At 63.5% G+C, this 12,081-nt stretch overlaps 1 protein-coding gene across 4 annotated transcripts in view; it reads left to right on the top strand.

Annotated features, from left to right (window-relative positions):
* IGSF9B (immunoglobulin superfamily member 9B) overlaps positions 1-12,081 on the top strand; it is a 56,344-nt gene that overhangs the window by 11,072 nt on the left and 33,191 nt on the right. For all 4 annotated transcript variants that reach the window (XR_012028902.1, XR_012028901.1, XM_072822761.1 and 1 more), the window contains exons 3-7: positions 2,217-2,363; positions 7,931-8,082; positions 8,287-8,404; positions 9,478-9,619; positions 9,838-9,983. Coding sequence is in view for 2 of the 4 variants with exons in the window: in XM_072822761.1 (XP_072678862.1) it covers positions 2,217-2,363; positions 7,931-8,082; positions 8,287-8,404; positions 9,478-9,619; positions 9,838-9,983 (705 nt within the window). In the remaining 2 variants the exon portion in view is untranslated. The remainder of the gene's footprint in view (positions 1-2,216; positions 2,364-7,930; positions 8,083-8,286; positions 8,405-9,477; positions 9,620-9,837; positions 9,984-12,081) is intronic.

Raw genomic sequence — 12,081 nt, 5'->3', positions numbered from 1 at the left:
AGTGGAGAGCGGGTCAGCGAGAGAATAGGACAGTGGGAGAGCGGGATAGGGACAGCAGAGAGCGGGACAGTGGAGAGCAGGACAGCGGGAGAATGGGACAGCAGGACAGTGGAGAACGGGAGAGCAGACAGCGGGACAGCGGGAGCGCGGTATAGTAGGACAGCGGGAGAGCAGGACAGTGGGAGAGCAGGAGAGCGGGAGAGCGGAGAGCGGGAGTGCAGGACAGCGGGACAGTGGGAGAGGACAGCGGGAACACGTGCCAGGCTGCAGGGCAGCTGTGCGCAGGAGGGGCCGAGGCACAGCCCTGTGCCCTGGGCCAGGCGGCCCCGTGGTTGACACTTTGCTCTCCCTCCCTTGGCGTGAGCCCTCATGCCCTCAGGCCGGACGCCCCATCCCGCATCCCTGGCGGCGGCGCACCCGCCCTCTGGCCCCTCTGCACCCGCCTCCTGTCCTGCCCTGTCCTGTCCCGGGGTGTCTTGCTCGGGCTCTTCCTGCCAGCGGGGGCCTCTCCGGGAGTCACTGCCAGCGTCTGCGTGCCAGTCTGCTGGCGAGGAGAGCACAGGGCTTGAGCCTGAGCACGTGAACCTGAGTGTATGTGGGTGTGAGCATGAGTGTGTGAGCGTGTGAGTGTGTGAGCGTGTGTGAGAGTGAGAGTGAGTGGTGTGGGAGCATGTGTGTCGTGAGCGTGTGTGTGAGCATCAGCGTGTGAGCATGTGAGCATGAGTGTGAGTGGGAGCATGAGTGTGTGAGCGTGAATGTTGTGCACATGATTGAGCAGTGTGAGAGCACGTGTGTGTCCTGAGCATGTGTGTGACCATTAGTGTGTGAATGTGAGTGTGAGCATGACTGTGAGTGTGAGCATGAGTGTGAGCATGCGAATGTTGTGAGCATGAGTGTGTGTGAGTGCTGTGCACGTGAGTGAGCAGTGTGAGAGCATGTGTGTGTGAGCATCAGTGTGTGGGTGTGAGTGAGTGGGAGCATGTGTGTGAGCATGTGTGTGCATGAGTGCTAGGTTGTGAGCATATGTAAGTGTGAGCGTGTGAGAGCATGAGTGTTGAGTGTGTGCAAGTGCTGGATGTGTGTGAGTGTGTGTGTGTGCACGTGAGCCTGAGTGTGACCATGAGGTGTGAGTGTGAGCGTGTGTCTGAGTGAGCATGAGGTGTGCAAGTGTGTATGTGTGAGCATGTGTGCCTGAGTGTGAGAGTGTTGTGAGCCTGTGTGAGAGCGTGTGAGTGTGAGCTGTGAGCGTGCGTAAGTGTGAGTGTGTGTGAGCAGGAGAGGTGTGTGTGTGTGTGCGCGCACGAGTGCTGGGAGTGCTGGGATGCTAAAGGAAGGCAGGGAGATGGCAGGGCCTTGCTTCTACATCTACTTCCCTTTACCCCGTCCTCCCTCGAGGCCCACCGCGCGCTCTCCGCTCTCTCTGTCTCTGTCTCGCTCTGGCCGTGGTTGGTTTTGACTCTGGTTTTTGAGTGGATTGTCAGTGTTGAGATGGGCGGGGTGAGGGCGGAGGCCGGGGGAGGCCCGAATACAGGGTGAAGGACGAATACAGGGTGAAGGACGAGGACGAGTGGAGGGCGGAGGACAGGGTGGAGGGCAGAGGATGGGGTGAGGGCCCAGGACGGGGTGAGGGAGGAGGTTGAGGTGAAGGACCAGGACGGGGTGAGGGCCCAGGATGGGGTGAGGGAGGAAGACGGAGTGAGGGAGGAGGTTGGGGTGAAGGACCAGGATGGGGTGAGGGACAAGGACAGGGTGAGGGAGGAGGACGGGGTAAGGGAGGAGGACGGGGCGGGGGAAGGACCAGGATGGGGTGAGGACCCAGGACGGGGTGAGGGAAGAGGTTGGGGTGAGGGACCAGGATGGGGTGAGGGACCAGGACAGGGTGAGGGAGGAGGATGGGGTGAGGGAAGAGGTTGGGGTGAAGGACCAGGACAGGGTGAGGGCCCAGGATGGGGTGAGGGAGGAAGACGGAGTGAGGGAGGAGGTTGGGGTGAGGGACCAGGATGGGGTGAGGGCCCAGGACAGGGTGAGGGAGGAGGATGGGGTGAGGAACCAGGCCGTCAGGGGGAGGCAAGGAGGCAGGACGAGGGCCCCCCCAGGCAAGGCGGCGCGCCGTCTCCTGTGCCCCCTGCCACCGGGGGGTGCCAGCCACTCCCTGGGGGTCTGCTGGCAGCACCGTGACGGCCCGTCCTGTCCCTGTCCCTGTCCCTGTCCTGCAGGCCGGGCCAGCCTTCACGATAAAGCCTCCCTGCGGCTGGAGCAGGTTCGCTCTGAGGACCAGGGCTGGTACGAGTGCAAAGTGCTCATGCTGGACCAGCAGTATGACACCTTCCACAACGGCAGCTGGGTCCACCTCACCATCAACGGTGCGTCCGGGCCGCTTCCTGGGGCCACGCGGGCCGGGGCCGGGGCGGGGGGCGCGGTCAGGGGAGGCCTTTTCCCGACTCTTCTGTCCCTGCTGCGGAGACGAGTCGGCGGGGCTGGGCCCTGGTCAGCAGCTCCCACTGCCTGCCCCCTCGGGGGTCTCCTGGGGCCTCTGGGGCCCGTGGGGTGCACAGGATGGGCAGCTCCCCGGGCACAGGATGGGCTTGCTGTGGGTGGGCGTCCTTGGAGCGAGCGGGGGATGCGGCTCGGGGAGACCGTGCCAGCCCAGGGGTGCCTTCCCACGCTAGTGGCATTCCTGGGGTCCCAACACGACAGGGTTCCTTCCCAGGTTACTATTTTGGTTCCTTGTTCAGTATGTTCACGTGAGCGACACGCGGTGAGCGTCTGCTGTGCGCTAGCGTGCACGAGGTGCTGGGGGAACGAGGGTGACGCAGCCCGGACGCGGTCCCTGCTCGTCCCGGGTTTGCCGTCTAGGAAACTAGGAATCCTGCGGAGCGTCCCCAGCTTGCCGGCGCCCGGCGTTGACGGTGCCCACGAAGCGGATCCGCTGTGTTGACGATGCTTTTTGAGTGTTTGGACAAAGGCAGCAAAGTGCTCTGCGGGGGCACTGGCGGCCTGGCCCCGAGCCTGGCCCTGCTGTGGGTGGGGGTGGGCGGGGGCCTGGGTCTGAGGCTGTGACCCCAGCAGGTGCTGGGCCCTTGCGTGTCTCCACGTGGGGAGTCTCGCGTGTCCCTGGGAGTCCTCCCTTGGGCGGAGATACTCCGGAGGAGCCAGGAGAAGCTGGAACCGTGCAGAGAAATCTGGAGAAGTGACATGTGTGCTGTGGATGTGCCACACACAGCTTGGGTCCTTCTGGGTTTGGTGTCTGTGACTGTCGGCGCCGTGGGTGGGAGGGAGATTGCTGTCGCTCCTGGCCCGGAAGCTTCTCGCCGTGTCGGTCTGCCCTGAGGGGTGGCCCCGTGTGCCCTGGCGCGTGGGCTCGGGCCGTGTTCCCGGGCGGGGCAGCCTCTCGGGGGCCCGGGAGGACGGGACGTGGCCGGGCACCGGAGGCCCAGGGCTGATCTGGGCTGCCCGGTCCACGGGGTGCACTTGGCTCCTGTCCGGCGCCAGCGACTGATCGGAGGCTTATTTTAAGTCTTTGGTGCGCTGTCCCCACCACACAGCAAGCGTTTGAGTCACCTCCTTTTGATGCCAGCTGTTGTGTGTGCCGAGAATGAAAACTCATCTTAATATTAGCCCAAGCAAAACATAATTAGGAAGGTAAATCTGTTGCTAAAAGCTTCACTGACTGAACGCCGCGCCAAGAGGCCCCACGTCGAATCCTGAGGCTCTCGCGCCCCTCCCGCGCTGGGCTGGATCTCCACGCCCTTTCCCTTGCCTGTGTCCCGTCCCCGCAGCGTCCTCAGCCACCTGGTCAGCCACCGGGTCAGCCACCGGGTCGTGGCCGTGGCGGGGAGGCACTCCCATGCCCGGGAAGTAGAATTTAGCTGGAAGTTGCGCGTCGTGTTCCCGGCCCGCCTGGGTTCCCCTGCGCGGAAGTCGGTTCTTGGAGGATTCCTGATTGCTCCGGGGGGGACGAGCGTGGGCCGGGACCCGAGAAGGTTGCGTCCAGGGCACGGAGTGAGAGCCGGGTGATGGCAGGCGGCCGTCTGCAGAGGCGGCGGGAGGACGGGACCGTCTTGCGCCGCGTCTGGGCCGCGAGTTGCCTGTGGGGCCGACGCTGGCCCTCCTCCTCCTGGGGACAGGGAAGCGAGGACCTCAGAGGAGCACATCGAGGCCAGGAGGCCGTCGCACAGGCAGGTCCTCAGCCTGGACCGTGCAGAGGCCTGCGGTAGCGTGAGGGTGCTCGTGCCGCCGGTACTTACGCCGTGGGGCGCAACCTGGATCCTGGCTTTTGGGGTTGGCGTGAGTGACCCGCACACCTGGGCCTGGACACGGGGCTGCAGTGATCTTTGTCTCATAATGAAATGAAGTAATGCACACACGCCCACGCACAGATGCACGTGCACACACATGCACGTGCGCACATACCCGTGCCACATATGCACACATGCGTGCACATGCGCACACACATGCCCATGCACAGATGCACATGCATGTGCACACACACCCACGTGCACATGCACACTTGCATGTACACACATATGCAGGCCCATGCACACACCCAAGCACAGATGGACACGTACACACATGTGCATACACACACGTTCATGCAGACACATGCATACTCGCACGCACACACGTGCACACACACCCACGCACAGATGCACACATACACACATGCACATGTGCTCATACAGGAGTGCACACACCCATGTGCACACACAGATGCACACGTACACAATGCACATGTGCTCACACATGTGCACGCACACCCACGCGCACACTCAGATGCACACATACACACGCACATGTGCTCACACATCTCACACATGTGTGCACACGCCCATGCATATATCCACACGTGTGCGCACCCACACACAGATGCACACGTGCACACACGCACATGCCCACGCGCTCACATGTGTGCCCACATGCCACACATATGCACACGTGCACACATACGCCCACGCACAGATGCACACGTACACACGGCCATGCAGATGCACATGCATGTGCACACACACACTCACATGCACATACACGCCCATGCATAGATGCACACACACGCACCCCTTGAGTGTTTCTCCTGTGGCAGGCTGTGGGGATACAGCAGTGGGGTGGGCGGAACCCAGACCCGGAAGGCCGCGCACAGTTGCCTCAGGGCCTTGGGGAAACGGGAGGGAGAGCTTCCGTGAGGGGGCCCTTGCGGAGACCGGACTGGGGAGCAGGACTTACCCAGCTCAGGGCTGGCAGGTGCAGGGGGGCGTTCCAGGCTAAGGGATCAGCGTGCCTGGAAGCCCAGAGGAAGGGAGTCGGTACTCCGGGAAGGCGGCCAGGCTGTTCCCAGGGAGGTGTGGGCTGAAAGGCTAAGGACGTGGCGCCCTCTGCCGCAGGCGCCAGGACCAGGGCCCGCTCACCCTGGGACGCCTTCCCTTACCAGGAGCCCAGCTCCCAAACGGGGAGAACACAACACGCACCTTCGAGGTGAGAGCTCTCTCCCTTCATCCCCCTCCTCCACCCCGAGTTCTGAGGGCGAATATTTCCTTTATGGGCGGAGAGAGCCTGTACTGCCCACACGCTGTTGCTTCCAAATCAGAATGCTCAGTGTCAGGCATTTTCTGACGGAGATCACCTCTGGAAAATGAAAGGCCCATGAGAAATTAGAATTACAAATGGTCTCATTCTCCGTCTGTGTTTTCCCGAAGACCAGTTGGGTGGAAACAAACCCAATTATGCCTTTATCACATAGAAAATACCCCAAAAGCCCAAGCCAAGTCTTGCTTTAGGTTGGTGAATTACTTGGAGGAAAGGCCAGCCTATTTCTAACCTGCACTATTAATTATAGGGCACTTGCAAAAAAAGAATTAAGCCTGGAAATGCAGCTGGCATGCTAACACCTAATTCTGTAAATAATCGAGAGTCAAACCATTATTTTCCTGAAAACTCGAGATTGTTCAAAGTACTTTCCTGATTAGCACCTAAATAATAAAGTAATTATGTAATTAGTAATTAATTTGTCACTTCAGGACGTAATTTAATTTATTGTCTTTTCTTTTAAGCTTGACACCGGAGGTAATAGAGGCTGTGGCTGTATTACCCGTATTTCGAGGGGCAGGCTTGGCAAGAGGGGCTCTGTTGGAGATGCACACGTTCCAGGGCAGGAGGAGAGGCCTGGGAGCTGAATCTCAGGGAGCTGAGATTCCCGAATCCCTTTGTCAGGATCGGGAAGGCTGTTTGCCATCATTTTTATTAGATTAGACGTTGGATGAGGATTGATGCACTTGAAGGGCAACCGTTGTGTGAGTTTTGTGCGGGATGAAGGATGCTTGATTCACTCAGTATCCACGCCCGCCCCCGAGCCCTGGAGCCCCCGAGCCCTGGAGCCCCCGCCTGCCCCCGTGTGCCCCCGCGTGCCCACGCTGAGCCAGGGGCGCTGGAAGTGACTGAAGAAAGTGGTCTTGTCACGGTCTGGCCCCTGGGAGGTTTTATGGGTTTGAACGTGCGTGGTCTGTAGGTAGGTGTGTGTCTGCGTGTATGCTTCGTCCGTCCGTCCCTTCAACACGCATTTGCCGCGTGCTCTCTTACGTGCCAGGAACTGTGCTGGAAGCTGGGCGTGCAGTGAGATGGACAGAAAAGCTCTTTGTTCTCAGGGACAGTCCGTGATCGTGGCTTTAAGGAGAATTAAGGAGTCCAAGGGGGTGGAGAATGCCGGAAGCTGGGTCACGCACGTAAGGCAGAGATGGCATTCTAGCAAAGATTTGCCTGAACCAGAGGAGCGAGGTCTGGGTACAGACAGGACAGCAGAGGCCAAGGCCCTGCGGTAGGAAGACCAGGATGGCCGGTGGGCTGGCGCGCAGGGAAGGGGGTACGCGGTAGCGGACGGGTGGGCGAGTGAGGGGCGGCGGGACCCAGTCTCAGGCACTCCGGCTGGTTCTCTGGAGAGGCCACAGTGCCTGAGCGTCCCGGAGGTCTCAGGTGTCCGGTGCTGTGAGAGTGATGGCAGGAGAGCCAACCTTCCACGCCTGCTGACGTGGGGAGATGCCTTTCACACACTTTGTCTCTTATTCCTCCCTCGATCCTGGAGGGCCCCATGTAGGTAGAGCCCTGGGGGGCCGGGAGTAACGTGCTGGCTACCCCACCAGTGGGGCGAGCACTTTAACTGGGGCTTGGCCTCAAGACGAGCTGCACTCGTGCCGCCCCCGCCTGGCCTGGGCCCCAGGGCTGGGGTCCCTGGTGGGGCCTCCTGCTGGTCCACAGGGGACGTGGACCCGGTTGACTCTCCAGGCAGCTCGCACCGACGAGCTGAGGCTGTGACGGCTGCGGGTGCGTATCCGAACCGGGTGGAAATTTGGTCTAAGCTCCAGTCCGCGCAGGTGGAGGTGGGGGGACCAGGTGCAAACTCCGGAGAGCGCTCAGAAGGGAGTCGCCTGCAGATGGGGCCCCTCTTTCTGCTGGATGTTGGGAGGATGCTGGGAAGGGAGGAGCGGGAAGGGAGGAGCGTGCAGGATGCTCGCGGGATCCCCCGCAGCAGCCAGGCCAGTGGTCGCTGTGGGCCCAGGGGGAGCTCAGATAGCAGGTGCCGTGGAAGTGGGGCCTGGCGGGGGGTGGGGGTGGGGGGGGGCTGTGGGCATGTCAGGGGGGTGGGGGGAGGACCAGGGAGGACGGAGCTGGTGTGCGCAGGCTGCGCGAGAGCTCCTGTCCGTGCAGGGCACAGAGCCTCAGCAAACCCCTGGGGGCTGCGCATCAGCCCAGTAGGCCCGGTGAAGGTCAGCGATGTGCACCCCGCCAGGCGCACTTTAGACTTTGGGTCTTGCCTCCCCGTGTAAGACTCCCGGGCACAGGGCTAGCCTGTGTCCCCGTTCCTCCGCGTGCCCCAGCACCTCGTGAGGCTCACGTGGGCACACGGCGCGGTGCCGGGCTAGCGCCACCCTGCGTCTCTCTGCAGCCCCTCCCACCTTCACGGAAACACCCCCCCAGTACATCGAGGCCAAGGAGGGTGGCAGTGTGACCATGACCTGCACAGCTTTTGGGAACCCCAAGCCCATTGTCACCTGGCTCAAGGAGGGGACACTCCTAGGTGCTAGTGGGAAATACCAGGTAAGCGTGGTCCTCCTGGCTCACCCTTCCTTCGCCCCAGCCCTCCCTCCACGGCGGCCTCCCACTTCCCGTGACCTGTGTGCTTGGAGGGAGAGGGGCAGGAGGTGCCTGGCTCCGTGTGCCCCCAGTGCTCCATGCCCACCTGGGACTGGCGTCGCTAGGGCCCCATGGGGGGTACTGAGCTCCGTCTCCCCTTGGCCCCAGGTGAGTGATGGCAGCCTGACGGTGACGTCGGTCAGCAGAGAGGACAGAGGTGCCTACACCTGTCGTGCATATAGCATCCAGGGGGAGGCCGTCCACACCACCCACCTGCTTGTCCAAGGTGAGAGCGCTTTCTCTCCTCTCTGCGCCCCAGACCTTTTGCAGGGCCTCCCGGCCCATCTGAGGTGCACCGGGGTTTCCCCAGGGCGCAGCTGGGGTGGCTGGAGAGGTGGGCAGCCCGTGGGGACCGGGGTGGGCTCCCCCTGACTGTCGTGCAGTTCGCGGCAGGTGGCACCGTGTCGGGTGGGTTTTGGGTTTCCCCATCTGTCCACATAGTGTCCTGCTGTGCCTCGCTCTTCCCGGGGGAGGGGGCGTCCCTCAGGCTCCCACCCATGGGTGATGGCGTCCGTAAATCTAGACAGACCCCAGGTGTTTGGACAGTACCAAGGGTGTGGGCAGAGCTGGGGTCTGCACGGTCAGCCCCGGGGCGTCGCCGTGTGCCCCCCAGGAGGTGGATTCGGGCGCTGGGGAGGCTGGCTGGGCCGCCAGGGCTGCCGGGGCCGGGTCCTCTCTGTCTCCCCCGACCGGCAGTGCCACCCAGGTCCCTCTGCTGCCAGGAGAGCCGCCCCCTCAGGACGCGGCCAGCGCCAGGAGGCCTGGGGTCTCCCCCCATCTTGACTCTGCTTGCCCCTGCCTCTCCCCCCATCTGCCCCCCTGACCTCCGGCTGCTAAGCGGCACCAGCGTCTTCACTGCTTCAGAGGCCAGATCCTTGCTCAGTACTGAGAGGAGTGGCCTTTGCCCTCCTGCGAGTCCCCCGCTCGGGTTCTGGAGGGCAGGCCGGGGCGTGGGGGGTCGGATGGCCGGTCTGGGAGCCCGGGTTTTATGGAGGCCACGTGCCTGGCTGGGGTGCAGGTGTTCCCAGGCAGGGGCCTGCAGCTGGCTGCGGAGAGGGGGTGGGGGGGGCATGTCGTGACCCTGCCCCAGGACCTTTGCATCTGTCGGGTCTGTCAGGAGACTGAGAACCTAAGCCCTGGCGACCGCTAGGGGGGCATCTCCACGACAGCTCCCTCCCCGGGGTCCGGACACCCCGTCCTGAGGCCCCGCAGGCCCCGCTGGGAGGCCTCAGAGCTGTCGCTCTCCCCTCCTGCACCACGTAAGGTCCCGTTTGTTTCCTGTCCGTCCCCCCCCACCAGGGCCTCCGTTCATCGTTTCGCCTCCTGAGAACATCACGGTCAACATCTCCCAGGATGCGCTGCTCACCTGCCGGGCAGAGGCGTACCCCGGCAACCTCACCTACACCTGGTACTGGCAGGATGAGAACGTCTACTTCCAGAAGTGAGCGAGCTGCCCTGCCCTGTGGGGTCCCCAGCCACCCGGCCTCCCAGGGGCGGGGCCTCTGAGCAGGGCGGCCACAGCGGCCCTGGGGCACAGGGAGCCTGCAGTGGGGTGGCCGGCCCTCCCCCCCCCGCCCGCCGCCTGGCCCCGCTGGCTCAGGGGGGATCCTCTCCCCTCCGTGCCGACCCGCCCCTGCTTGTCTCCTTGTGTGTTCGCAGCGACCTGAAGTTGAGAGTGCGGATCTTGATCGACGGGACCCTGATCATCTTCCGGGTGAAGCCTGAGGATGCCGGGAAGTACACCTGCGTCCCCAGCAACAGCCTGGGGCGCTCCCCCTCTGCCTCGGCGTACCTAACCGTGCAGTGTGAGTAGGGACGGGCGGCGGCCACACGTGGTGGGGTTCCTGAAGAGGCCGGCCCCGTGGGCACCCTCGAGAGCGAGGGTCACTGGAGGGGTGGGGCGGAGGCCTGACGGGATGCAGGGGGAGACCGAGGCCCGGGCTGCTGGGCCGAGGGAGGGTAGCTCTGGCCGGACCAAGGATGCCCTGTGAGCTGGGCTCCGTGGGGGCTCCGGGATGGGCAGACCCGAGCGGTCGTGCCTGCGCCGGCGACTGGCCCACCCTCCCCCCGGACTGTGAGCGAGATGCTCTCTGGCGCTTCTCCCCTCAGGTGTGCGAGGGAGGGCAGGTGCATGTGGTGTTGGCTTAGGCTTCCCCCCAGCCCTGCACGTCCCCTGCCGCGGACGGGCGTTTGGGGAGGAGGGGGCAGACCGTCTCCTGGGGCGACTGGGCCCGGGGGCCGCCGACACCCGGCTCGCCCTTGGCTCTCCACTCGCTCTTCTCCGGAGCTGCCAGGGATCCAAATGGATGGGCCGCCCCTCACGCCAGCACAGCCGAGGGCTTTTGTGCAAAAGCACAATAATTCAGTTGCTCATCTTGAATCCGTCAGCATCGTCCGTGCCTTCCCACCCCCTGGCAAGTGGTGCTGAGACGGAGAGAGGAGGACGAGCGACGAGGATTAATGACTTCCTTTGGTTTGCGGATGGCCCTGTCGCTGTGACTGGGGGCGACAGGCTCCCCATCGCGCGAGGGCCGGTGCGGGACGCGGGACAGCGGCTCGCCCCCAAGGGCACTCCCGGGCAGGGCGACAGGGGCGGCCGGGCCAGCACCGAGCTGTGAGCGAGTGCCACAGCGGAGACCCCGGGCCGCGGGGCGGGTCTCCCGAGGCCTCTGCACGGCTGGCCGGTGACTGTCCCGCGAGTGGGCGCCGCGGCGTCGGGGCCGGGCCGGCCTGCGAGCCCTGCTCCGCCGCTCACCGCACACGGTCGCCGTGTCGGTGTCCATGCAGCGGTTCTGGCCGCGCGGGCCAAGGTGTCCCCGTGCCGCCCCTGCCGTTGCCGTCGTCAGCAGCGGGCAGGCTCTCGGCGCGCGATGTCCCGAGTCCCCGGGCATCGAGGACCCTGAGGCCCAAGAAGCAATGTGACGTGACTGGGACGTCGGGTTGGTCCCGCCCAGACCTGCAGTCAGGAACACGGTTTACATGCGACTTCGCCGGTGCCCTGCACTGGGCTGGGCCTTTGTGAAGGGGCCTGGGAAGGGACGGGCCCACCTGCAGGAGCAGAGACCCGAGGGGCGGCCTCCGGAGGAAGACGAGTCCAGGCGGGAGGAAGCCCCGTGGGGGAAGCCATGGGCTGCCGTGCCCTCCCCGTGCCTCCCCGTGTCCCCCCGGTGCCATCTCCTGCTCCCGCGTGTCCCTTTTTACCTCCTTCTTGCCTCCAAGGAGAATCCGGGATGGGGGGCGGGGTGAGGTTTTCAGGTGGGTGAGACAAGGATCTTCATTTCTGCTAAAAAGTGGTTGTTCAGAGGATTTCCCATTCATAAACCTTTTGAAGATCTTGGAGGAAAAAAAACCCCTACATGCAAAAGTAGGAAGCTGTGTCTAAATATACACCTCGGCCTGGTATTTATGTAATGCTGTTCTCTGAAGAGCTCCGAGTGCTCATTCATCCTCGCCGCCTCACGGGAAGTTCTGGATCTTTCTCCCTGGTAGCCCTCGGGGGACGTTGGGGGAAGAGTCGAAAGGTGATGAGTCACCCACATCACAGGAAGCGCCGCACGCTCTTCTCCCGGGGACTTTTCATCCGTGGCCGCCGAGGTCGATTCTGCATCCCAACCGCACGGAGGGGAAACTGAGGCTGGGGGGGTTGGACAGCGAGCACCGTGGAGAGGAGAGAAAAGAAGCGCCACTGGTCCCGCCTCGCAGCACCTGTGCCTAGGGCGACGCTCCTCTTGGGCTTAGGGCGTGGACGGAGAGGTCGGAGAGGTCAGAGAGGTCAGAGGACCCCGAGCCCGGGTCGAGGAGCCGCTGCTGGGGGGTGCGGTCAAATGTCCACTTGGAGTTTGAGGTCCAGGGGAGGAGCCTCGGGAGCCCTTGCTGTGCCAGGAGCATCGGAGGAGCGTCTGG

Source organism: Canis lupus, chromosome 3 (assembly GCF_048164855.1).
Source record: "Canis lupus baileyi chromosome 3, mCanLup2.hap1, whole genome shotgun sequence".
NCBI lineage: Eukaryota > Metazoa > Chordata > Mammalia > Carnivora > Canidae > Canis > Canis lupus.
This window is presented reverse-complemented; position numbering and strand designations above follow the sequence as displayed.